We start from the raw sequence: 25,499 nt of genomic DNA on the forward strand, positions 1-25,499 counted from the left end.
TAATGACGAGCTTCTCAGCGGCTCCAGCAACAGACAACACCCGGAAAAAACTATCGGCATGGATTTTTGCCGATAACCGATAGTTCCGCCAATCAACTTTCGGTGCCGATTAATCGGCAAAACCGATACATCGGTCGACCTCTAATCCTAATGATTTTTGGCACCAAAAAAAAAAGAAAAATCAATCATTTTGACCCATACAATGTATTGTTGGCTATTGCTACAAACATACCCATGCTACTTAAGAGTGGTTTTGGTGTCCAGGGTCACGTGTGATATATATCCAAATTTAAAATGCAAGGTGGGAACTAAAAGATCAGAATCACAGCTTGAGGTTGTGAGAAAGGGATGGGGTTTAAACAGATCAATTGATTTAAACAGTCCAGTATACGTCACCAGAGAGAAGTCTGTCATTTTATGGGGAAAAACTAACATTTAACCATTATTTTTATTAATAATGCAGCTGGTAGATGCTTTTATCCAAAGCAACTTATACTGCATTTTAATGTAATTCCAATGTATTACCCATGACCTTGGCATAGCACTATTCTCTACTGTTTGAGCTACAAGAATGCTAAACACATGAATGGATGAATTGTTCGCAATAAGATCATTAATATGCACATTTTAAAAATGGGATGAATTTCCATTTCATGCCAGCTTTAAGACTTGGGAGCATACAGCACGTTCTGTTTTTGTAACACAGTCCACTTTCACTATATGAAAAAGAGCAGCACGCACATTCTGAAAAGTTTCTCCTTTTATGTTCCATGTAAAACGTGAGTCACACATGTTTCAAAACAACATAAGTGTGAGTAAATGATGACAGAAAGTTCATTTTGGGTAACTATCCCTTTAACACTGTGCAATACAAATTACTCATGCCATAAAACCATTTTAGATAAACAAACTCACAAGTCTCTCAAAAACACCATCAGCAAGCTGATTTACAGCAGCAGCAGTGTTAACGCCTCAACAATAGCAGCAGATCTGTAATATGATGCCATTGTAACAGGGGAATAATGATTATGCTAAGCTGCTCAGAAAACATTTAGCACCTCATTTTTCCTTCATTTGATGGCCAACAGCAGCCTCTGGATTAAAGAGTCATTTGCGGGTTTTTGGTTGTATTTGAAATGATTTGTGCGTCTTTGCCTCTCTGAGCTCTTAAGCTTGTTAGTGCGAGACTGGCCTTTAACCAAACAAGTTATCAATGAATTGCACGCAGAAAGCCACACAGAAGCACTGCTAAACATTATGTTGTTCAAAATACATATGCACCAGCTATGATAATTCAAATAATCATTAAGGGAAAAAAAAACAAAAAAACAAAATTTCTAAACATGGTAATACCATGTCTTTTTTAGATGTTTTCCACAGTAAACAAACATTTTTGGACATTTACCAAGGAAGTACTGTGTTTTTTAATTTGAAGTATACTGTAGTGCTATGTACAGTTAATAATATTATACATAAATACGTTCGAAGATATCATCACTGTACCATGGTAAAGCCACATTTTTTTGTCTTTACTGGAGGAGGATCATCACATTTGGTACAATCAACTTAAAGGAGAAGTCCACTTCCAAAACAATGATTCACATATAATGTACTCACCCCCTTGTCATCCAAGATGTTCATGTCTTTCTTCAGTCGTAAAGAAATTGTTTTTTGAGGAAAACATTTCAGCATTTTTCTCCATATAATGGACTGATATGGTGCCCTGATTTTGAATTCCAAAATGCAGTTTAAATGCAGCTTCAAATGATCCCAAATGCAGCTGTAAACGATCCCAGCCAAGAAAGAAGGGTCTTATCTAGCGAAACGATCGTTATTTTATAAAAATAATACAATTTAAATACTTTTTAATCTCAAACGCTCGTCTTGCCTTGCTCTCCCTGAACTTGTGTATTATGGTTCAAGACAGTTGAATTTGAAAAACTTCATTCGTATTTTTTCCCTCAACTTCAACAATAATTTCAAAATCATCCTACATCACTGCAAAAATACCAACACAGTCTTTGCAAAGTGAACATGCAAAAAAGATCAAACACCCTTAACAAAAAAGGTTAAACAGCGATATAAGGTGATTTTGAAGTTGAGGGAGAACATGACGTGGGAGTTTTTCCAACATACCCTAACTGTCATAAACCAGAAAAAAAAACAGTCCAGGCAGAGTAAGACAAGACGAGCGTTTGACATTAAAAAATATATATATAAATTATATTTTTTTTATGAAAATAACCGATCGTTACAACTGCATTTGGGATCGTTTGAAGCCGTATTTAAACTGCATTTTGGTTCAAAATCAAGTTCAAAATCGGGGCACCATATCAGTCCATTATATGGAGAAAAATGCTAAAATGTTTTCCTCAAAAAACATAATTCTTTATGACTGAAGAAACAAAGACATGAACATCTTGGATGACAAGGGGGTGAGTACATTATATGTGAATATTTTGTTTTGGAAGTGGACTTCTTTAATGAATTGAGCTAATGAGCAAAAAACGTTGAGATCCATTTCTCTTTGCTTTTCTTCTATTCTGTGGGTAACATTTTCCTTGAATCCTTTTGGCTGGCAAGTCTTAAAATATGTATGATCATAGCAGAACATGCCTCAAGCATGATAGTAACAACGACCACACCTTCTGTCCTATCGCCCCCCTTTCACTGTCTCAAAGTGCTTGAAGGATGGGGTCTCATCTCCAGAGCAATTTCTCATTCTGCCCCAATAAACCCGATGAGAGCGACAGAACTAGTGTGCTCGGGGACGCACATTTCTTCACGCTAGACTGTCTCTTCACGTTTTATTATGATTAGGATGGGCTGGTGGGGGCAGGGACTGGGAGAGGGTGAGAGGAACATATATTCGTTGAAACTTCAGGGAATCCTGTTTTTTCAATTGCCCAGAGGATCTGAACACAACAGCGCACTACAAACATAACCCTACATTACTCACAGGGGATACAAACATCACAAACAAACATGGTTGCCTTGATCAGGAAATCTGAGCTGAGGATGAGGACGATCATAGAGATAATTATTATTATTTTTCATTTAAAAAATAAGCCATTTATTCAGTGAAGTTGAAAACATAAAAATATACTGTATGATTTCCTTTAAGTATTGTAAACAAATACTGAACTGTGGCGGAACGAATGCCACATTCCTTTCTAATGCATACTGTACATATTTTTACATGCTCCAACCTTCAGTCGAGTTCTATATAGAACATTTAGAGCAAAAACTAAATGTGATTTGTTGTTTTTTTTCATGTCAGCCAGACAGTTGCTTCCTGTTTGAGTGGGCAGAGCTTGGTCAGAAAGCTGTTAAGTGAATGAGACTTCAGGACGATAATTAATAGTCTGCATATGCGGTATGCAATACCATTCATTTACTTAAATGAAAGTGATTCTGAGGTTAGGTAATTTGAAAAAGTTTATACAGCTTAAATATGAAAACCCTGCTTTTGATTCTGCTCTGAAGAAGCTCAATGATTACACAATTTTATAAACTTCTAATGGGCAAGAGAAAGTCTAACAGACATGATACTGACTGTTTGTGAATGCAGATATGCATTCATGACAGTTGTTTGAGAGCTGAACTGTGATTAAAGGGACTCCAGTGCTTTTTCTGTCTAGTTTCTTTGTTGCCATTGTCAACAACACATGCAAAAGCTGCGGTCTGTGACTGTAACGCATCCAAAGAAACAGACTTTAAAACAATATCAGAGATATTTTAAATAAACACAGTGGACGGCCCACGGAGGCAGAAGCTGAGATGATAATTTCATGAAACTCTTCATGAACCTCTGACTACAGAAAACTCATTTTCATCCATGTTGACTGTGTGAAGCTGCACTTTAACATTCGTACAATTGAAACAAGCAGAACGAGACAAATCAAACATTACAAACTTTACTACACAGCAGAATTGTTCAATTTAAAATCTTAAGAGGCCTAGTTCTCAGCAAAGGTCTGAAAATAACTTTGAAAAAAAAAAAAAAAAAAAAAAAAAAAAAAAAAAAACTCAATATGCTGTATGGCTACTTACAAAGGGCGAAAAAGATAACAGATCTGAGAAATGCTAAAGTGGGAATGTCTAAGAACAGGCTTCAAACAAACATTTTATTTAAAGTATTTATATTTGCAGAATATTTAATAATTATGATTAATAATTAATAAAATGATTAATGAATAAAAATAATAATCACTATTTACAGTGTTTACAGCTGTTGAACTTAATTACATGAGTGAGCATTACGCTTTGTATAATCACCTTAGCTGATCTTCATCTTCAAGAAACTACTAAAATGTATCAAGAAAAAGCTGCATCACAATGCTTTCAGTTGTCCAGAAGTGGGATTGTCAGGCTAGTTGGTCACTGTTGTAGACAACCACTTCAGACATCATGTAAGTAACCTAAATTTGTAAAAGAATGAATTTTTATGAAATATGAGCAGTTTGCAACCCTGTTAAATAGCCAAATTTGTTGATATGATTCTTTAGGGTCTTGATGAAAAGTCTATAATATACTTTGGTTAAAAATTCTCAATGGTTGTATAAAACAACACCCTTTTTACCATGTCAAAATGAGCTTTTCAAAAATCATCCCATTCTGAGGGATTGTTCCTTTAAATGCAAATGAGCTCTGCTCGCCCCGCCCCTCTCTTCTCTCTGTGGAGTGACGAGCTGCTCTGAGAGATTACTGATCGGAGATATTCTTGTCTAACTTACATCCCTGCTCCGCATCGAAACAATGGAGGTCTGACTGTTACAGCTGATCTGAGGTAAGACGCTCATGTCAATCAACTTTCGTGGGAGCGAAACAGACTAATTAAATCCACTGCATGGATTTTTATCAATATAGGGTACATTTATACATACACTGGCAACACACATTTATGTTCAAACAACATGTAAAAGTGAACTTTGCATCCAATGACCCCTTTAAAATAATAAACCTGAAAATATAGCTGCAAGCAGCGATGACGGGCCCAAGCCACCAGCACAACCGCCACCCTAGTGGCATCAGGAAAATAGTGCATGTTCTAGAGCATGTGCTCTTCACAAAACCCTAGATAGAAGACTTCCTGTTGAACGGAGCCTATGACATTCAGTGTGAAAGTTGTACAGCTCAGTGTGATCTATGTGTGTACTGATTTTCATACGTATATGTGCAAATATGTATGAGATGTGCAGAAAGTTGTCTGACTGTGTTCTAGGGGGTGCTGTACAGTCAAAGTGTTAAAGTGCCCCTAATATAGTCTTTTGAAAATTACCTTTAATTCAGTGTGTAACACAGCTCTAAGTAAATGAAAACGCAAAGCAAAGTTTTTAATCTGAAAGTGCACAGTGTATGAAGTTACTGTCTTTCAAAAGAAAGAGTCGATTTGACTCTTTTAAACGAGTCATTTTTAAAATGAATCCCAAGCTGTTTCATGTTGACGCTTTGCTAGATAAGACTCTTACTCCTCGGCTGGGATTGTTTAGAGCCCTTTGAAGCTGCACTGAAACTGCATTTTTAACCTTCAATCCACTGAGGACCACTGAACTCCACTATATGGAGAAAAATCCTGGAATGTTTTCTTCAAAAACCTTAAATACATTGCGACTGAAAAAAGAAAGACATTAATATTTTGGATGATATGGAGGTGAGTTAACTATCAGGACAGTTTTATTCTAAAGGTGGAGTAATCCAAACCAAATCCAAAATTGTTGCTCTCATGTAATCTGTAGCATGCAAAACACATATTTAGTTGTGTGTGTTGTGTTCGCTCCGCACAGCTTGTAGGTCTCTGGCTAACCAGCTAACAGCAATATCTCTTCACTTGCAATTGTCTAGAAATGTGTCTTTGAATAGTGAATGTGTGTCGTTGTTATTACTTGGATTTGATGAAAAAATATAGAGAAATATGTTGGTGTACAAACTACTGTGCTGTATCAGTTGTTGGGCTAACACAAATACCATGGCTGTTTGGGTGTTTACCACCAAGCTGTGGGTTAGAGTAATGGTAATGGGCGTTCCATTGCCGAAATGCGCTGCATACAGTAGACCAATCACTACAGACTGGGTCATCTGGCCAATCAAAGGAGGGATTTGGACAAATGATTCATTGAGCAAATCGTTTGGGAGTCATTGAGCAGAAATGGTAAAAATAAATGCATATTATAAGACAATGGAAGTGTTTTTTGACCTTGTATGCATGTCAACCTCCCAAAACCAAAATATGGACCTTTCATAATCCATAATAGGGGCACTTTAAGGCTCTCAAACAAATAGGGCTCTGTGTCCCTAGTGGCTTGGGCCCTAATTATTAAAATGATCTATGCAAGATTATTTTCTAGCATAGATTCGCAAATAGTTAATTTAATATAATTCAAATCTGTTTTATTTGAACTGGATGTACCACAGTGCATTTTATATGCACTGGTCGCACTGTCAAAATCTAACTGCGAATGAATTACTTATAAATCACTCAGCGTAGTAAACTGCATTTTAACACATTTTAACATCAAAAAAAATGCACAAGCCTAATGGCAGGTCAGGGGTCAAAGGTCAAAGAATCTGGAGGAACACAAGCCGAGGCAAACAGCTGACTCACCAGCAGCTGAACTGAGCTGCCCATCGGCTGCATAGCAGTGCAGACCCAGACATGAGAATCTGCCTCCAGACAACAGCATTTCTACACAGATCACGAACCCGCTCTACTCACACAATTCCCTGCTTTAATCATTTTAAGAAGGACTGCAAAAAAATGGCTTCGGGGCTCCAAACAAACATGATTTACACTTCAGAAGCTACAGTCTGGTCACGGCAGTGTGAGAAAGATTTATAATGTTCCGTGAGTGTAGAAAGCACAGCGTTCATGACAGATGCAGTGGTTTCCTCAAGTCAATTCCTTCAGGCCTCAATCAATTCCTTAATTGACAGTATACATGCAAGAAACACGCCTGACATGAGTTGAGACTTGCTCTGTGTACTACTCATTAGAAAGCTCTTACAGGGCTTGTGATACATCATGGTTAGAACTGTATGTCTGCCCCCAGGCTACTGTTACTCATTGAAACTAATGAGACGCATGGTAACGTCTAGCAAAATCATATTATATATGTAACTTTAATCATTACAAGCAAGTAAATAATTGAGCCTAGCTGTTATAACATTCAAAGAATTTCTAAACACCCGAAAGCTGGTTGTTCAGCTTTTTTTTTTTTATATAACTGAAATGCATCAGTGTCATTGGAGCACTTTAAAATATCCAGAAACAATCACGCAACTACCTGTAGTGACTGCTGGGTAAAACAGAATTGAAAACAACAACACAAACACTAATACCAGGGTTGTACAACATTGCTAAACTAACATATTATAATATACGTTTATGACTTATTCTGAATGTGATTAATCGATTTGACAGCCCTATCAAAATTTTAATAGTTTTATAGTTAATAATAATGCTGTACATTTTCAAAATTTTTAAGAAATTTAGAATATTTGATAACAGCTCATATATACACATGCTACGCTGATTCAAAGATGAAGTAAGTGAGAGAGACGACAGAGAGTGATATTCTCACTGGCTCTGTCACGCAGTGTTGCTGTCAGTGTCTTCTGTTTGGCAACAGTGTGTGGGATTCCCCACATCATCTCGCAGATCAATATTTCAAGCATGCTCCAATTACACAGGCTCAATTATATCTGTCTCAACCCTACTGAACCATCCGGTTCATTTAACCAAATGGATAAGCCAACCATTGAGCGTCCAGCAGGGAAATAATTTGACACCAGTAACCAGACGGACAAAGAGCTCAATACATTTACTGCCAATCCAAACAACATTATACAGAGCCAGAAATCCATACCAACTCTACAAGAGACACGTTAATACGTCAGAAGAGAACATTTTTAATGAAAATTTTCTATTAAAATTCAGACTTTTTTTTTTTAACTTGAACTGCATGACAAACTCACAATTGCAAGAAACAAAGTCAGAATTGCGAAATAAAAACGTGCAATTCTGACTTTTTTTCTCAGAATTGTGTGATATAAACTCATAATTGCAAGAAATAAAGTCAGAATTGTGAGATACAAACTCCCAATTGCGAGAACAAAAGTCCAAATTAGTTTTTTTGTTTTTATTTTTTTTATTTTTTTTTGTTTTTATTTATATTTCAGAATTCTTTTTTTCACAATTCTTACTTTTTTTCTCAGAATTGTGAGATACAAACTCACAACTGCTTGTTACAAAGTCAGAATTGCAAGTTAAGTCACAATTTTTTTCTCAGAACTGAGTGATATAAACTCACAGTGTGCAAAAAATATAGTCAGAATTGGCAAGATAAATTGCAATTTGGACTTTCTCGCAAATGCAAGTTTATATCTCACAATTCTTTTCCCTCATGATTCTTTTTTTCTTGCAATTGAGTTGAGACAAACTCACAACTGCATTTTAGTTGCATTATAAATTGCGTGTTATAAAGTCAGAATTGCAAGACATAAAGTCACAATTCTGACTTTTTTTCCTCAGACCTGAGTGATATAAAGTCACAACTGCAACTCGCAATTCTGACTTTCTCGCAATTGCGAGTTTGTATCTCGCAATTCTTACTTTTTTTACTTTGCAAATGCAAGTTTATATCTCACAATTCTTACTTTTTTCTCACATTTCTTACTTTTTGCTCTGAATTGTAAGATATAAACTCGCAATTGCAAATTAAGTCAGAATTGTGAGAAAGTGTCACAACTTTCGGGAAATTAAGTTAATCACGCAATTCTGACTTTTTTCTCACAAGTGCAAATTTATATCTCGAAATCCTTACTTTTTCCTCACAATTCTTTTTTCTCGCAATTTTTACTTTTTTCTTATAATTGTGAGATATGAACTTGTAATTGCATGTTATAAAATCAGAATTGCGAGAGATTTTTCTCAGAATTGCGTGATATAAACTTTGCTAGAAACAAAGTAAAAATGGAAATACTTTTTCTCGCAAATGCGAGTATGTATTGTGAGTTTATATCTCACAATTCTGACTTCATTTCTCAGAATTGCAAGTTTACATCTCACAATTCTGACTTTATAACATGCAATTGTGAGTTTATATCTCAATTCTGAGAAAAAAAGTCAGAATTGTGAGTTTGTATCTAGCAATTCTGAGAAAAAAAAGCCACAGTTGCGAGAAAAGTGTCAGAATTGTGAGATAAAAAGTTGCAATTACATTTTTTTTATTCAGTGGCAGAAATAGGCTTCCATAGCTACCATAATTACATATCTAATATAATAACTAATTTTAAAAAAAACATCCTCTAAAATTGTCTGATAAAGGCAGAAAGTATAGGCTTTTGAACTTCTCTAGCGCCTTTACATCTGAAAACCCTGTGGCTCTGTGCTCACAGCTAGCACAGCTCAACAGGGACTGCACTGGAGAGCACTCGATAGATTCATGGTAAACACTCAAAGGACATAATCCCTTACTAGCTGCTACAGGCTGTAGCCACACTCAAAAACATCAGATGGCTGCTGTCTCTTTTAGTGTAGAGATCAGCATGACATGTTTTCCTGGCATTGTCAGCATAAGAACTGTTTCAAGAGTTGTCGGATAGGAGAGAACAGATTTTGGGAGTAGTCACAGAAGCATGTTTTATGACTGTGTGAATACCTGCGAGTCTTGCTGCGATATGACCATTTGAACAAAGAGTGAACAAGGCCTCTAGTTTCCCACAGTGCTAAATTTAATCTTTACAATTGTCATGTTGGCTAGCGGTGGGGAGATTTAAATTCAAAAGCTGTGAGGTTTGGACATACAAAGAACAGGAAAAAATGAAGAAATTTATGAACTTTATGAAATGAACTTAGAGACACATTTGGACGTATTAAGAGCAGCCATACCGGTTTTGATGTCAGAATTCCCAAAAACGCTCTCTATTCAGGCCAGAACGCTCCGACACAGAGCCAGTAGTTAACAGCTCCAGAAGTCTCTGGGAGTGTCCAGGACCCCGCTCTATTTATAGCAACTTGATTACGAAAAAAAAAAAAAAAGGCACAACAACAATACTCTCATGTCTTGAATGCCAAAAATACCAGACAATTCCTGAGGGGTGATTCAAGCACTGGCCTTTCACAGCCTGGCGCTAGAGTCATATGGTTTTTATCTACTCAAGTCTAAAACTATCTGCTACAATACACTCTTTTACTGCTAATTAGAGAAAACTAGTATGGCTATTAACAAATAAACGAATCCTAAAACACATCCAGTCTCTCAAAATAGCTCTCCTTAGCTCTGCTCCAAAACCTAGAAAGCTGTCTAGGTAGACAGCATATACAGTTTAGGTCAAAGTTTACATACACCTTGCAGAATCTGCAAAATGTAAATTATTTCACTAAGAGGGATCATACAAAATGCATGTTATTTTTAATTTAGTACTGTCCTGAATAAGATACTTCACATTAAAGACGTTTACATAAAGTCCACAAGAGAAAATAATAGTTGAATTTATAAAAATGCCCCTGTTCGAAAGTTTGCATACACTTGATTCTTAATACTGTGTTGTTACCTGAATGATTCACAGCTGGTTTTTGTGTTCAGTGATAGTTGTTCATAAGTCCCTGGTTTGTCCAGAACAGTTAAACTGCTGCTGTTCTTCAGAAAAAAATCCATCAGGTCCCACAAATTCTTTGGTTTTTCAGCATTTTTGTGCATTTGAACCCTTTCCAACAGTGACTGTATGATTTTTAGATCCATCTTTTCGCACTGAGGACAACTGAAGGACTCATATGCAACTATTACAGAAGGTTCAAACGCTCACTGATGCTCCAGAAGGAAAAACCACGCTTTAAGAGCCGGGGGTAAAAACTTTTGAACAGTATGAAGTTGTGTATCATTTCTTATTTTGCCTGAATATCATATTTTTTTCCATTTAGTACTGCCCTTCAGAAGCTACAGTAGATACTTAGATGTTTTCCAGAAGACAAAATAAGTTACCCTAATCTTCTAATTCAAAAAGTTTTCACCCCGGTCTGATCTGATCTTTCTGATTCGGGCCACTTTCATATGTGATCCTAAATCTAATTAAGGCCAGACATAGCAATGCAATGCAACTTCAGTCTGAACTGTTATATCAGTATTCATGTGACCTCTACGTCACTCTAGATCAACATTCATCATAATTATGTGCCAACGAGAGTCACTTTAAAGATTTTACATACTAGTAGTTTTTTAATTACTCTGTGAATTTCCGCAGGAACTCCACTCTCTCGTGAACTCCTGCACGGCAGTTAGCGGAAGCTAAAGATTACTGTTTATGAAGTTTTAAATATGGATATTTTTCATACAAAAAGGCTTCAGAAGGTCTTTGTTAACCCTGCAGAGACATGTGGAGTACTTTTTATGATGGATGGATGCACTTTTTTGGGCTTCAAAAGTTATTCACTGCCACTGTAAAGTTCGGAAGAGCAAGGAGATTTTTTAAAGTCATTTCTTTATTAGGAGTTCATTACTAGGGTTATTTATTTGCATAGAGCATGTTGCAAGACAGCTGCCCATGTAGGCAGTAGACAGCAGAGAAGCTGACCACATTTTAGAGCAGAATCTCAGGGAATGTTGGACCTTAAAAAATGTACAGTCTTCCCGGTCTCACAAATCACTACAGCTTTCTCTAAAACAAAAATGCCAAAAAACCTTCAACAACCAATAAAACTAGTGCTGCTCAATTTGAGTGGATGAAAACTGAAGTATGGATGGAGAAAAGAGGGAGCGAGAGATCTGAGCACAGGAGGAAAGAATGCTTTCAAGACCAGATAAGCTCTGCAGCAGGAATGAGACTGTGAACAGCGAGAGCTATACTGAATACCAAATTCTCCCAGTTCACGTCTCGGCTATGAAGTAGTTTCCAGGCAACTCCCAGGTCTGTCAGTAGCCTCTGCCTCCTCTAGTTGATGGATTTCAGTAGCGCAGGCATGTCCCCAGTGCTGTAACACCGGGGGAGGTAGGCTTGTGCACTTTGTTGGGAGAACAAAAACAAAAGGCTGGGCTCAGCAGTTGCTTTTGTCACCAGTTACTCAGAGAGAGAGTACGCTGAAATTTTAACAGCGCCCTACAGCTGGGGCCTATTCAGGTATAGTGACATACCACCATGTCTCTCAATTTGTCTATCTGTCAATGTTTGATGACAAGGATCACTTGAACCTTGATTTTTGATATTTGCTAAACTTAAAAATGGAAGCAATTTTACCCGCATGCCACAAGTCTGACTACTATTTCAATACTTTGATTAAATATTGTTTAGAAATGGTGATGACATGATTCTGATATGACTAATAAGGCAAATGTCAAAGAACGCCATTGGTAAAGGTATATTAATGAGTTAAGATCTTTTGTTGCTCTTGCAACATAAATGCCAAACAACAATCCAAAGGCATATCCCAAAACCTTATCAAGAACAAAACCCCTAAAATAGGGGTGTCCAAATCGGGCCACTATTCTGTTTTGCTACAATACTAATCAAACACATCTAAACCAAGCAAAGTCTTGAAGATTACTAACAAATTTCAGGCAAGTGTATTTCTATTTGGGCAGGTTGGAGCTAAACTCTGAAGGACTTCGGCCCCCTAGGAGCAGGATAGGACTCCCTTGCCAGTGTGTTGCCAAGTGCAGAATTGGGCTACTTCTGGGGTTTTCACACTAACACATGCATACCCAGGTATGTTTGACATCAGAGTTCAGCTCATTTGGATAATGTAAATCCTGTTTTAAGAAATCCGGCGCGCACCCGCAAATCATACCCGAGTTGGCCTACAAAGGGCGGTCTGGGGTACGGTTCATGCAAACTCCGGTAAGATTAGCTTCTGATGTGAATGCAATCGTACTAAATTGCGGAAGTGAAATCTTATTAATGAAGAATGAATTGGTCAAACTGTGTATTCTGTATGTTTACTCACTCACTTTCCTGAAAAGAATGACTAGATGCGTTTCCATAACAGATTTGTTCGAAACTTGTGATATTTTATAAATTTGATAAAAAAACTATTGCCAAATGACGTGGTTTCCATTATCCAATGTTGCAACTAAACCTAATTCCTTTCATCTCACGATAAGTCATGATGACCAGTGCTGGTAGGTTTATGCATATTGCAGCCACCACACTAGCCATTATCTTTAGCAAAGCAGCATGGAGAGCCACTTCTGGGACGTCCCGCAGCATGGCTGGTATGAACTTAAGCATTGACTAGAGTGGCAGTGCTGCAGACGTGTGCAGTGTAAATAAGAGGGTAATTCAAGCATTAATGGCAGTGTGCGGCTTGTGAATGGCCACATATGAGTTCCTGGAGGTTATAATACATTAAAGAATGATCATGTGACTTGTACGTATGCCAAGTGAGCTGTAAAAAAAAAAAAAACAAAAACAAAAAAAAATTATTCACTAAGCATGAAAGCAGCCTTACGCTACTGCTGTGGGTTGTTTTTGTAAGTCCATGGGTTAAAGTGAAACCCCCCTGCACCCGTGGAGCATGATTTCAACCAAGGTGGGACGCTCTGAATGAGTTTTGGACAGCCCAGATTAGGGTTGTGCCGACAGACGATAGTATTGTGTCTTGACGATAGTCAGAGATATCGCCTGTTGCTGATGCCTTTGACGACAGCAAGGCTATTATTATTATTATCCGTCAAAAAGACTAGGCGCCTAACTTTAGCAATGCAGTGTAGAGCTGCTTCTGGGGCGCTCAGAAACTTGCCATGAGGTGGCTGGTATAAACACAAAGGGGAGCAAGCAATATGTAATTGCGTGCAGTTGCTGACGTTTGCGAAAGCGTGCAAGCACTTTCTTATGCGCGCCATTTTTCCGGTTTTACTTTAACTTTCGAAATCGATCCCATTTAGCTAAGAGGGGACAGGAAGGAAAAGGGAGGCACAGTAACTCGTTTTGGGGGGAACGGCCCCCCTTTGCGCTGCAGACGTGTGCAGTGTAAATAAGGGGTAAGAAATGTATTTATCATACAGTGATGTAACTATTGTATTCAATTATGGTACCGGGAGTGTTTTTTTAAAGTGCATAAACTCACGCTAGACTAGACTAGTCAGTGATGATGTTCTTTGATAACGTAAATGTTCTTCGCTCATTTTCTGTAGCTGCTTTCTGAATAACTAAGGAAATGTAAGCATTAGTAACTTAACAACAATGTTTCTATTAAATTGTTATCATGTTAAACACAAATTAAGTCTTATTGAAAACATTAGGCTGCTTTTAGCCTCATGCTGGTGTTGGTTCATTTGATGGCAATGAAACTAAGTAAGTAAATAATTAAATAAATAAGCATGATAATATTGTGTATCGGCGATCTCGCAGGCTGACGATAGGATGATATGAAAACTGAGCATATCGCCCAACACTATCCCAGAGTACAATTTTGATAGTGATAGCATTCCCTAGAACGCAATTGGCTAGTTTTGAGCACCAATTGGGCTGGTTTTGTTATGCAGACCTGGCAACCATGACCCCTGCACTAAAATCATAAGGAGATTATACAGTGATACAAATGTTGTTCAGTTACCTAATAACTTGTTTCCACCAAGCAGTACGGTTCAGTAGAGTACAGTTTGGTACGCAAATATTTTCATCTCCACTGTCAGAAGTTGCGAATAGTACCAAAATAGCGAACCTTATCGTATCACTTTTTTGGTACCATTACCAAGAACTGCATTTGTTTTATTCGCATTTAAACTTGAAATGTCCCTAAAAATTAAAATACAACTCTAGAAATTACACATCCCATAAACATGAAATAGGGGCAACAAGCTGCTCAAACTGAAAGCAAAGATTCACAATGACAATTTCCTGACACACATGCATTTTGATGTCCTGGCAGATGTTGAGCCAAGACTGAATCCCTAAGTCATGCCGTCATCTGGGAAAGTCCTACAGGGACGAGCAGGCAGACGTGCAGTGCTATAGCTCTGTGGCTGGGTTTGGTAATGGTCTATTGGAGCAGGAAGCAGACGGGCACGGATGTTGTGTGGAACGTGTGGCAGGGTGGAGCAGCCAAGCCCTTCTTATCTCCCTCTCAGGAGCAGATGTTGCCAGCTGTGTGGAGCAGAGATAGTGATCGGGGTGCGCCTCCTGTTGAGACTCGCTCCAGTGGACTGGAGAGCGGAGAGGTGGGGAGAAAGCGGGACGCAGGATTATAGCTTTACAGACACAACCACAGGTACCGACAGCAGAGACACTCTAATGACTGACTCAGACAAACTGAAGTGACTCCAAACTACATTATTTATAAATTTACAACATGACCCTGGTGTTGATTCAAAACCAATTCTATTAAAATTGTCATGCTTGAACATGATATAAATCACATCTCAGCCAATTTTAATCTAAGTGAGATTTGAGTGGCACTTGAGGTGACTAATTGTGAAAAATTGTTCTTTCAACTGTGTACTTGACAACTGAATACAACAGTGCAACATATTAAACTGAGTCTATGTTGTGTTTTCTTGAAATACGTCATCTACCCCTGACCTAAGTCCATTAAAATGCTTCACATTTCTCAAGCAATTTCCTGTATGATCTGCAATGCACAATGCACAACTGCTGTCAACATGATCAGGTGCTTCTAAAGCTAACTGTACGTCAACACCTCCGGCATGAACAAAAGCATAACATTTTTCTTACGTGAAACCAGTTTTTCTGTCTGCGGAACCAAAAACGATCACGTAATGTTGGCATATAACTGCAACATAAGCAACCTGTCTGGAGCAACCTGGGGGGCCTCATTCAAGGACAGAGTGGTGATCATTTTATGGGGGGATTGAACCAGCAATTTTGCCTCCATGTTTTGATGGCGAAGTGTAGTGTGTTACTAATAATACTGGTATTAACATCTGTTGACAATACCATCTCCACTAATGCCGCTTTCCCAATAACATCATCGCCCAAGACTTTAGTGAATGATAAGAGACCCTTAAAGAACGGAGACAAGGAAAAGACAAATGCATACACAGATCAAAGTTGAGAGAAGGAGAGAAAAGTTGAGAAGCTGTAGGAGAATAGGGATATTTTGGGTGGAGTAACAAAAGAACCTGGAGATGGCCAACAAGTTGAACCAGTTTTTTATGGAATTTAGTCAAGGTCCTCTGGTTCACCACCCAACCCCCATGACCACCAGCTCTGTGAGACCTCATGGCTCCAAATGCCTTTTGCCTCCATCTCCTCTGAGCCTTCAGCTAGTAAGCAGCCAGTCTCACCCACAACACTGCAGCTGTCACTCTTTCACACCTCTGCCTTTGGCACCGGCAATCCTGACAACTCTGTTCAAGCTGAACGCCACAGCAGACCAGGTTCAGAGTGAACTGAGAGGCACCTGTTATCTTTAGTCCCTGCCTGTAGAGAGTCCCTGTCCACTGGAAAACAACATATTGGGTCCAGACACCAAAGCACCACACTGGTCTTAACAACCATTCAACCAGTTCCTGATCTCTTATGTTATGAAGACTGGAGAGGAACGGTCTGAGCACATCAAGTTGATCCCCCACCACCCCCAATATCAATTTACATTGACATCAACTTTCAAAACTTCACTGAAAACACAGTGTTAAACTGCAGTATTTAACCAAATGATTACTCCTTCAAAAAATGTCCACAGGGACATTTTTGAGTGATGACTCAAATGAACGGACATATACTGCTGCACTGAAACATTTTTAAGCAAACTGAATTCCGAAAATAATTTAGACTTGAGGTTTCCTAAAAAAGAAAAAAATTCATCAGTCTCATTTGTGCCTCTGCCTGCTTGATGTGTTTTGTGCATTCTAATACTGGGTACTACTCAACACAGTTCAATGCATCACACTATCATAACTGGTTTGAGATTAAAACCTTGGCAAAAGCACTAGAGATGCCCAGTAAGAGAAGAATCTGCGAGTTTAATTTGAAACTCTCCTGTTCCTCATTCAAGTAGCTGTGAATTCACCAAGAAATATCATGTTTGAGTTCATTCAGATACTTGCGCTAAATGACGAAACATTACATGAAAATAATAATTACCATGCGACAGTGTGGAGTCACCGCATAAACAATATCCTCTACTGGGCCACCACCACTGGACCTACAACCAACCCAAAGAGCCTGGCATTGACATGACATGACAAACCCCCAAGCCACTTTTTTAAAGTTAATTTCGACTCACTATTCTGACTTTTGAGTTTACATGTTAGAATTTTGACTTTTTTCCCCTCAGAATTGTGATATAAACTGATTGTGAGGTATAAATTCAGAATCACAAAATATAAACTCGCAATTCTAAAAAATGAAGTAAATTCTGAGAAGTAAAAGTCTTTTAACTTAAGTCTTAAGTCAGAATTGTGAGACATATCAGTCTTTTTCTCCCCCTCAGAACTGGACTATATAACTGGCAATTGAGAATTGAGAGTTTATATCTCACAATTCAGATAAAAAAAAAAGGTAAAATTGCGAGACATACCTCAAAATTTTGCGATTCTGAGTCTGACCTCTCGCAATTGCGAATTTATATCCCACTATTCTGACTTTATAACTCGTAATTGTGAGTTTATATCACACAATTCTGAGAAAATAAGTAAAAATTGCAAGATAAAAGTCAGGAATTATGAGATATAATTGCAACTTGCAGTTGCGAGAAATAAAGTCAGAATTCAGAATTGTAATTCTGACTTTATTTCTCACAACTGCAAGTTTATATCCCATTATTCTGACTTTATAACTCGCAATTGTGAGTTTATATGACGCAATTCTGAGAAAAAGTCAGAATTGTAAATTTATCTCTCATAATTCTATTTTTATAGCCGGCAATTTAGAGTTTATATCATGCAAAATCAGAATTGCGAGTTTATGTCTTACAATTCTGACTTGATTTCTCAGAATTGTGAATTTGCATTATGAAATCCTGAGAAAAAAAGTCTGTAAAAAACTCAGAGACAATTTTTATTTTTTATTCAGTGGAGGAAACAGGTTTCCATATATTTGCCTCCATCTGTGTATGTCTTCACAGCACAGCTTGCATCAAACTCTATATTACCTGTTACAACAAGCTACTTAAAAACTCTTATGGTAAAAACTTCAAAAATAATAATAAAAAATATATATATATTTTTTTGTATTATTAAAGCACCATTCAGGAACATGTTATTACCAGGACTTGTTGTGTACAGATCCTCACCTCTTAGGTAACAAGAATACTGAAGTTTTGACCTCAACTATTAAATCACAGCTAAAACGGCACAGTCAGTCAGTGTCATGAGTCATTTTGGCTGCATAGTGTTATTTTGAGGTTATCTTTGGTCTCATACAACATGGATGACCTTTGCCAATCCGTAAATCCTTTGGCTCTGAAGCTGATGCTTCTAACGAGAAAAGTGTCTCAAAGCTCATTTCTTGTAAGCTAAATTTTTTCCCCATTCACATTTTCTAACACACTTTGATTGTTATAGAAAGTGATGCATCAGATCCTTCCTGAGCGACACACGCTGTTTTAACAACACTGATGTAACTGACCTTTCACAAGTCTGGCACGCTGAGGGAATACCACAACTGTAAGACAAAGTTGAAGCAAGACACGCAAAGATGATCAAAGTCTTACTGTAGAAAAAAAATTTTAGAAAAAAAATAAGCATATTGCTTGACTGAAGATTAAAAAAAATGCATTTTCCTTCCCAACTCTCCATATAAAACAAAGATTTGGAGTAGGTGATCGCAGTAAACCAGTAAACTTCAACAAGCACCTCATCCCGAAGACTGCAGCATGTCACAGGTTGATAAGCTGTATAGTCGGCAAACAGCACGTCCAAAGGTTGGACCTGAGGAGGTCAATTTCTTTCCTAACTACCCGTCTGGCACAGGAGGATGGGAAAGCAGCAGCAACATTACTTGCAGTTTCCAAGGTGACGCAGCTGGGAGAGTCAAAGGGCCTGTCACGTGTTTGCAGCACGAGGACTCTGTGTGCTGTTCTGGCCCCAATAACTCCAGCCTCCAAAAGCAGACTGGCTCCCACAGCCACTTCCTACTTTTTCAACACGGGTCTTTAACCCCGTCGCTGTCTCTCTCGCTCACTCTCTCTCCCTAGCCACACTTCCTGTGGGAACTGTAGGCAGCAAAGCCATTTAAGAGATTAACATCCTACAGTGCTTTCAATTTAAACAGGCCCACTACTGCAGTTATTAAACTCATGTTAATTACACTGCGACAACATTAAACACGTACTGTCGGCTATTAGTATGGTGCAATTGTGCATCAGCCTTACCCATATTAAAGAACTGTTACCCATATTAAAGAAAGTGGTGTTTTTCAATGAAGAATATATATTCTATGCAAGTACAAATGGAAAAAAAAACAAAAAACAACTCATTTAAAAAAATAGGCCTGCTCCTAAAAGCAAAAAGAAGCAAAAGGTCAAAACACAACATTTTAAACTTCATGTACCGCCCCCTAAGAAAACAGTGTGATTACAGTTTAAGACAGTAGCTGGGTTAACATCCAAAGCTGCAAATTTAACTTATGTGCAAAATCGGAATATCACATAAAACATTAGCGCATAAGCACCGTTTCCATCCAATGAGTCAAAGAGAACAAAATCAACACTTCCTGAAAAGCTGGTACTACATATTACTAGGAAAAGTAGGAGAAGCCAGTGAATAACCACTTTCAAAATAAATTTTTTGAACCTCAGAGCAAGCAGGCGGAACACAAATGCGGTTATTGCTTTTGTAGGGGGATGCCTGCTGTTGTATAAGACAGTTCTAGGAGGCAATTATACAGAAATACTTTGACGACAGACTTTGCTCTAGCATTTAAGAATAACCGTAACACTTCAGATGCTGTGCAACAAGTTCAGTCCGCAGGTTAGACAGGTTATGCCGTCCCATATCGCAAAGTCACTCTTTTGATGCGCATGGAGGAATTTACTTGGTAAATGCATTTCCGTCTCCAATTTTTTGTATTAAAATAGAAGTTCACTTCCAGACTAAAATTTCTGAATAATTTACTCACCCAAGATGTTGAAGTCTTTCTTCAGTCGCAAAGAAATTAAGGTTTTTGAGGAAAACATCCCAAGAAGTCTTGCACTAGCTCTGCGATGCGCGCCTTCACGCATTGTGTAATTACTACACAATGTGAAAGTGTCACATCCGGTTAGATTTTGTCTGTGTACTTCGGTTCAAAAAGCTAGGGTAGGGTAAAAGATCTCATTTTCTCCTCCAACTTCAAAATCGTTGTTTTTCCTTTTTTGTAAAGGGCATTTGACTTTCTTTGCACGTTTGCTTTGTACGTTTCGGTACTTCCACCTACGTCACACGCGTGATTACGTAATGTGTGCGGTCGAGCTACTGCAAGATGAGCATTTGTAGTTAAAAAGTATTGAATTTTTTCTTTTTGTTTTGTTTCAAACAACCAATCGTTTTGCTAGATAAGACACTTATTCCTCAGCAGTGTTGGGGTAACGCATTACAAGTAACGTGAGTTATGTAATAATATTACTTTTTCAAGTAACTACTAAAGAAAATATCTGAGTTACTTTTTTAAATAAGTAACGCCAGTTACTATTTCCCCCATTTATTGATTGACAAGTCTCCTGTCGGGAATCTGGGAGTAAACATGATGTTACTGTATTCTAGACTAAATGTGAACATGCATTAATTCATCTCACTCACAAAAAACAGATTTGGTATTCCTCAAAATGAATAAAAACAGTGAAATGCAAACTCAAAATATGACGCAACTCTGCAATAATTAAATATGTTAAATAAAACAAATATCCTTTATGTATTTTAATGCCATTTTATTAACCAGTGTTTTTGACCTTCGATGATGCCATTCAACCAAAAATGCAAAAATTACTTTAGATAAACTGACATTTGTGCTTCATTTTTTATAGCTGAAGAGTGATCTCCTGCATAAATGTACTTTTCTTTCAGCCTGAGGTGAATTCATTTCACTTTTGGTGTGAAAGGGCTTTTACATTAGAATTGTTTTATATTAAAAACAAAGAAGCAAGCCCTGCCCAGATTTAAAAAGTAACACAAAAGTAACGTAACTCATTACTTTCCATAAAAAGTAACTAAGTAACGTAAATTAGTTACTTTTTCAGGGAGTAACACAAAATTGTAATGCATTACTTTTAAAAGTAACTTTCCCCAACACTGCTCCTCAGCTGGGATTGTGTAGAGCCCTTTGAAGCTGCATTGAAACTGGAATTTGGACCTTCAACCCATTGATCCCCATTGAAGTCTACTATATGGAGAAAAATCTTGGAATGTTTTCCTAAGGAAACTTAACTTTTTCTTTTCGAACTGAAGAAAGAAAGACATGAACATCTGATGCAGGTGAGTAAATTGTCAGGAAATTTCCATTCTGAAAGTGAACTTCTCCGTGAACCCTTTTTCACACAAGTCGAAAACCAGCTCATGACCAACTTTTTTCTAATTTCGAAATTTGGTGTTTCCATCACTGGTTTCTGATGCGATACTTCAAAATGTGCACAAAAAAGGTGATGGAAACATAGCTAGTGCATCTTGCTATGCAAAGGACTGCTAAGAAACTTATCAGGATCCAGTAAACCTGAAACAATGCACTAATTTGTTGAATTTAGAGATTTTAGGTTGTTTAAATACCTATATTGCGGTGATGCACTGAAATTTCAGGCACTGAAAAAAAAAAATCATCCAAAAGAGCAAGAAAGGAAATATCCCTTCTCCAATGGCGTTTTTCTGACTGTGTCAGCATCAATTTCTTGCACACGATGTGGATCAGCTACATGTCAGCAAGTGTGGACGCACTTCACCATGACCAAAAATTATGCTAGGTTAGCAACCTGTCAAATTTGGCCAAAACACTGAGAGGTGCATATTTCCAAACAGCTTTACTGTGATTAGTTTATTCATCACCTGTGAACAGAATGCCTAGTTCTATTAGCCAGTAACTGAATTATTACCAAAAACTTTTCAGTTTTCAGCTAAATGAAAATTAGTTTCAGTTTCAGTAAAAATAATTAATTTTGGTGCATCACTACTAGATTGCTTTGAATGCTGCTTGATGACACCAGCATTGTGTGTGCATCATGCAAATCCAGTGAGTATGTCAGAAAGTTAGGGGAGTAAATCACAGTGCAGTCTGAAGAACTGAGAGCACTGAATTGCACATAAACACTCAGAGGAGCAAGATTTCTAAGAAACGCCAGTGTTTAATAGTCTAGTTTAAATCACCACAACTTTTCAAGCCATGACATTGTGTCACTTCCTGTTGTTCTTAAGCTCCACCCCTCCCCCTCTGCTTCTGTGCAATGATTCACTATGACCACAGTGAGAGTGAGATCTCTCTATTTGTTTCCCTAATTTCTCTTTCCAATAGCCCATGTTTTCTCAATCATACTTTGTATTATCAAACGCTCTGTGAAACACATTTGTTCTTCATTTGTAAATGAACAATAAAAAGCATTTGTGAGTGAACTGTTCTCCTCCAGTGTTTGGCTCACTGGGGTGTGGGCCACCATTAGTAAAGGTTTCTATGTGCTCAGCAAGCTGAGGCATGTAAAACGCAGTAAGAGGGGGGTATTTAATTAAATGGGCCAAAATTACCACGTGGAACTGCTCGTATATTACTCATCCTTTCTCATGTCATTTGTATTTACTGTAGGTGAAATATTTAAGAATGCAGGTCTGTATTTATGTGGTCATACACAGTCCCAAATGGAGTCCTCATTACTAACAGGTTGTGCTATCAGCTCCAATACACCGATGCAAAAGTTATGTTCAGAATACTATTAATATTTCTGCTGTATAGTGCAGTGATGTTGTATAGATTTTTATAGATTTTAGCAATATAATTTTGTATCCCACAAATCAATGCACACGGACTGACCTTTCCTGATTCAGTATAGTGTTGGGCGATATGCTCAATTTTCATATCATCCTATCGTCAGCCCATGAGATCGCCAATACACGATATTATCGTGCTAATTTATTTAATTATTTACTTACTTAGTTTCGTTGCCGGCAAACGAACCAGCAGTAGCATAAGGCTAAAAGCATGTTTTGTAAAAGCACATCTGTTTTTCAAGAATTTAAGAATCTCTCACAGACAAAGACAAACACAAACACGCTGGCACACATTTTCTGCAAAGCCAATGCGAGTGGCACATAATGTGCTGACTAGGGCTGCCGACCATCAGCTGACCAAACAGAGCAAAGCCTGCCTTCCACCAACAAAACCGGCCTAGCTGGGAAAAGCTTGGCAGGTGGCCCTGCTCCATACATCATCTCCATTCTCTGCAATTTTAAATCCATAAAACTAGAAAAAGACTGAACCCCTTCTTAGGATGAACCAGATTCAAATCAAACACACCCCATGCCATCTGTCGAATGAAACTGGAGGGTTGTAAATCGCTACATGATTCAGACACTAGGTACCAGCAGACTTGCTAGATTAGTGTCAATGTGGCTTTATATGGAGCAAGCACCTGTCATCGTAGCAGGATGTACCTGATGGTATCTTCCCAAAGTCTTGTGTCATGTGCTGAGGATCTGATCTTAGCAAAGCATGGTTTCCCTCCAACTGTTTGTCCTAAATGTTGTACTGGTGACAACCTAATCTGATAAAGATCACGACAGACAATGCTGGGTCCAATTCAGGTTTGTGAGGATCATGTTCCTGTAGGTCTTGTACAAGAACTCCATGTGACAAGACTTTTACTTTATTGCTAACAAAAAGTCATTTGCAAGGACAAACTTGGTAAGGTTTCACAATTAGTTAGTTTTAGTATCCAACAACAAATACACAGAACAGAATGTTTATTTCTGGCAATTATAACTCATTATATTTTAAAACATGTCCCAGCCTATTTCAAGTAGGGCTGGGCAATTTTTCTGATTTTATCAATTGATTTGAATTTAAAGTTTTGCCATGATTTTATTTTTTAGAAAATCGTGGAAACACGATTTCGAATAGAAATATTACCAAACATTAGAATTTAGACAATTTGACAATACGCCAAAGATAACAGTAAAGAGAAATGAACAATCCAACCACTTGTTGGCGCACATGATTAACCGCTCACGTGTGACGCGCTCATATCGCTAGGCGCCATTAACACAGAATGCACTTTTGTTGTGACGCAGGCAGTGGAATAGGAAAAACATGCAAGGCAACGGGAGTGAACTTCTTTTAACTTAAACACTGAGTTTTTATAATGCTGTTTCTTGCAACAGACGCTGTAAGAGACACGAGTGCAACAGTTAAACATGTCCATTTTTACATAAAAAAGCATGTAAAAGCAGCACAGAGATTTTAATTTTTTGCTATATCGCCTAGCCCTAATTTCAAGTATTCTCAAATTAATTACAATTCTAAACTACAGCTGAAATTACATTTAAAATGTAAACCCTTTTTTTTTGTTTGTTTGTTTGTTTGTTTTTTTTAAGTATTTTTTCCTGTTTTGATCTAATATTAAGCTGAATAATGTGGCATGAAAAGCACAATAGCAAATATCTATGCCAATTTATGCAAACAATTAGTTTACTTTGTGTAAACTTTTAGTTTACTTTACCTGTAAACACTGTTGTTCACTCCTGATAAAATTGGGTTTAGCTACCACCAGTTATGAGCTTTTCTTTATTAAACAACAGCCTATTGTTTAAGCGGTTACATTCTTAGCACCTTATTCTGTTCATTGTCAGCTCAAGCATAATCAGTGTAATATCATGCATGAAAATGCACTTATTGAGGCTGCAATCTGCTAAAGCATTCACACATAAGAGACACAGATTCAGAATTTTTTTGAACAAACACTTAAGCTTGTTCTGATATTAGACTTGTTCCCCAATTAAAGATATTTACAGTTATGTCTAAAAAACACATGTGGGTCATTCCATGAAATTGGTGCCTTTTCCACATGGAAAAATGTAACAATAAAGTAAGTTTAATCAATATTTTTTTCAATATCCATGAAATAAAGACACCTTAAAATAATAATAAATTGTACTGTACCATCTCAGGCTAAGTAATTTATTATTTTAAGACTTTATCTAAGATTTTATTTTTATTATTATTATTATTTTTTTTTTACCTCATGTTTGGTATTTTTGTCAACCCTGTTACCGACACAAGCATTACGAGATGCTATAGTTTAATTAGAACTCATATGCCACTGAATGATATAGGCATTAGCTCAATAATATACAGAGGGTCTTAAAATGTTTGCATTTTACACAGACAATCTTTAAAAACAGGGTCAAACCTAATCAGTGTCATCCCTGTTACCCACATGTCCAAACCAGTTACTCTAAAAAGTAACAGGTTGACAGTAACATGTTTGACGATTTCAAACAAATTTGCTAATTGCTAGCTAACAGTCAAGTTCACAAAAGTACATATTGTACACTTTGAAAGGATTTGTTTTGTAGATATTGATTAAATTAAATGTAAGAAATAACTGTTTAAATTTACATTTTAAAAATGGTAACAGGATTGACATTGCATGACGG

The 25,499-nt window shown here is 37.4% G+C and overlaps 1 protein-coding gene across 7 annotated transcripts in view; it reads right to left on the reverse strand.

The window, feature by feature from the left end:
- arhgef12b (Rho guanine nucleotide exchange factor (GEF) 12b) overlaps nucleotides 1–25,499 on the reverse strand; it is a 98,572-nt gene that overhangs the window by 65,930 nt on the left and 7,143 nt on the right. For 2 of the 7 annotated variants that reach the window (XM_051109348.1, XM_051109347.1), the window contains exon 1: nucleotides 18,523–18,678. The exons of 2 other annotated variants lie outside the window; for them this stretch is intronic. In XM_051109348.1, coding sequence (XP_050965305.1) covers nucleotides 18,523–18,641 — 119 coding nt within the window. In that variant the 5' untranslated portion in view covers nucleotides 18,642–18,678. Of the gene's footprint in view, nucleotides 1–18,522; nucleotides 18,679–18,749; nucleotides 18,881–25,499 lie in introns of those variants that run through there. 3 more of the 7 variants (XM_051109350.1, XM_051109354.1, XM_051109349.1) reach the window with 3 other exon arrangements.

Source organism: Labeo rohita, chromosome 5, assembly GCF_022985175.1.
Source record: "Labeo rohita strain BAU-BD-2019 chromosome 5, IGBB_LRoh.1.0, whole genome shotgun sequence".
Classification (NCBI taxonomy): Eukaryota; Metazoa; Chordata; class Actinopteri; order Cypriniformes; family Cyprinidae; genus Labeo; species Labeo rohita.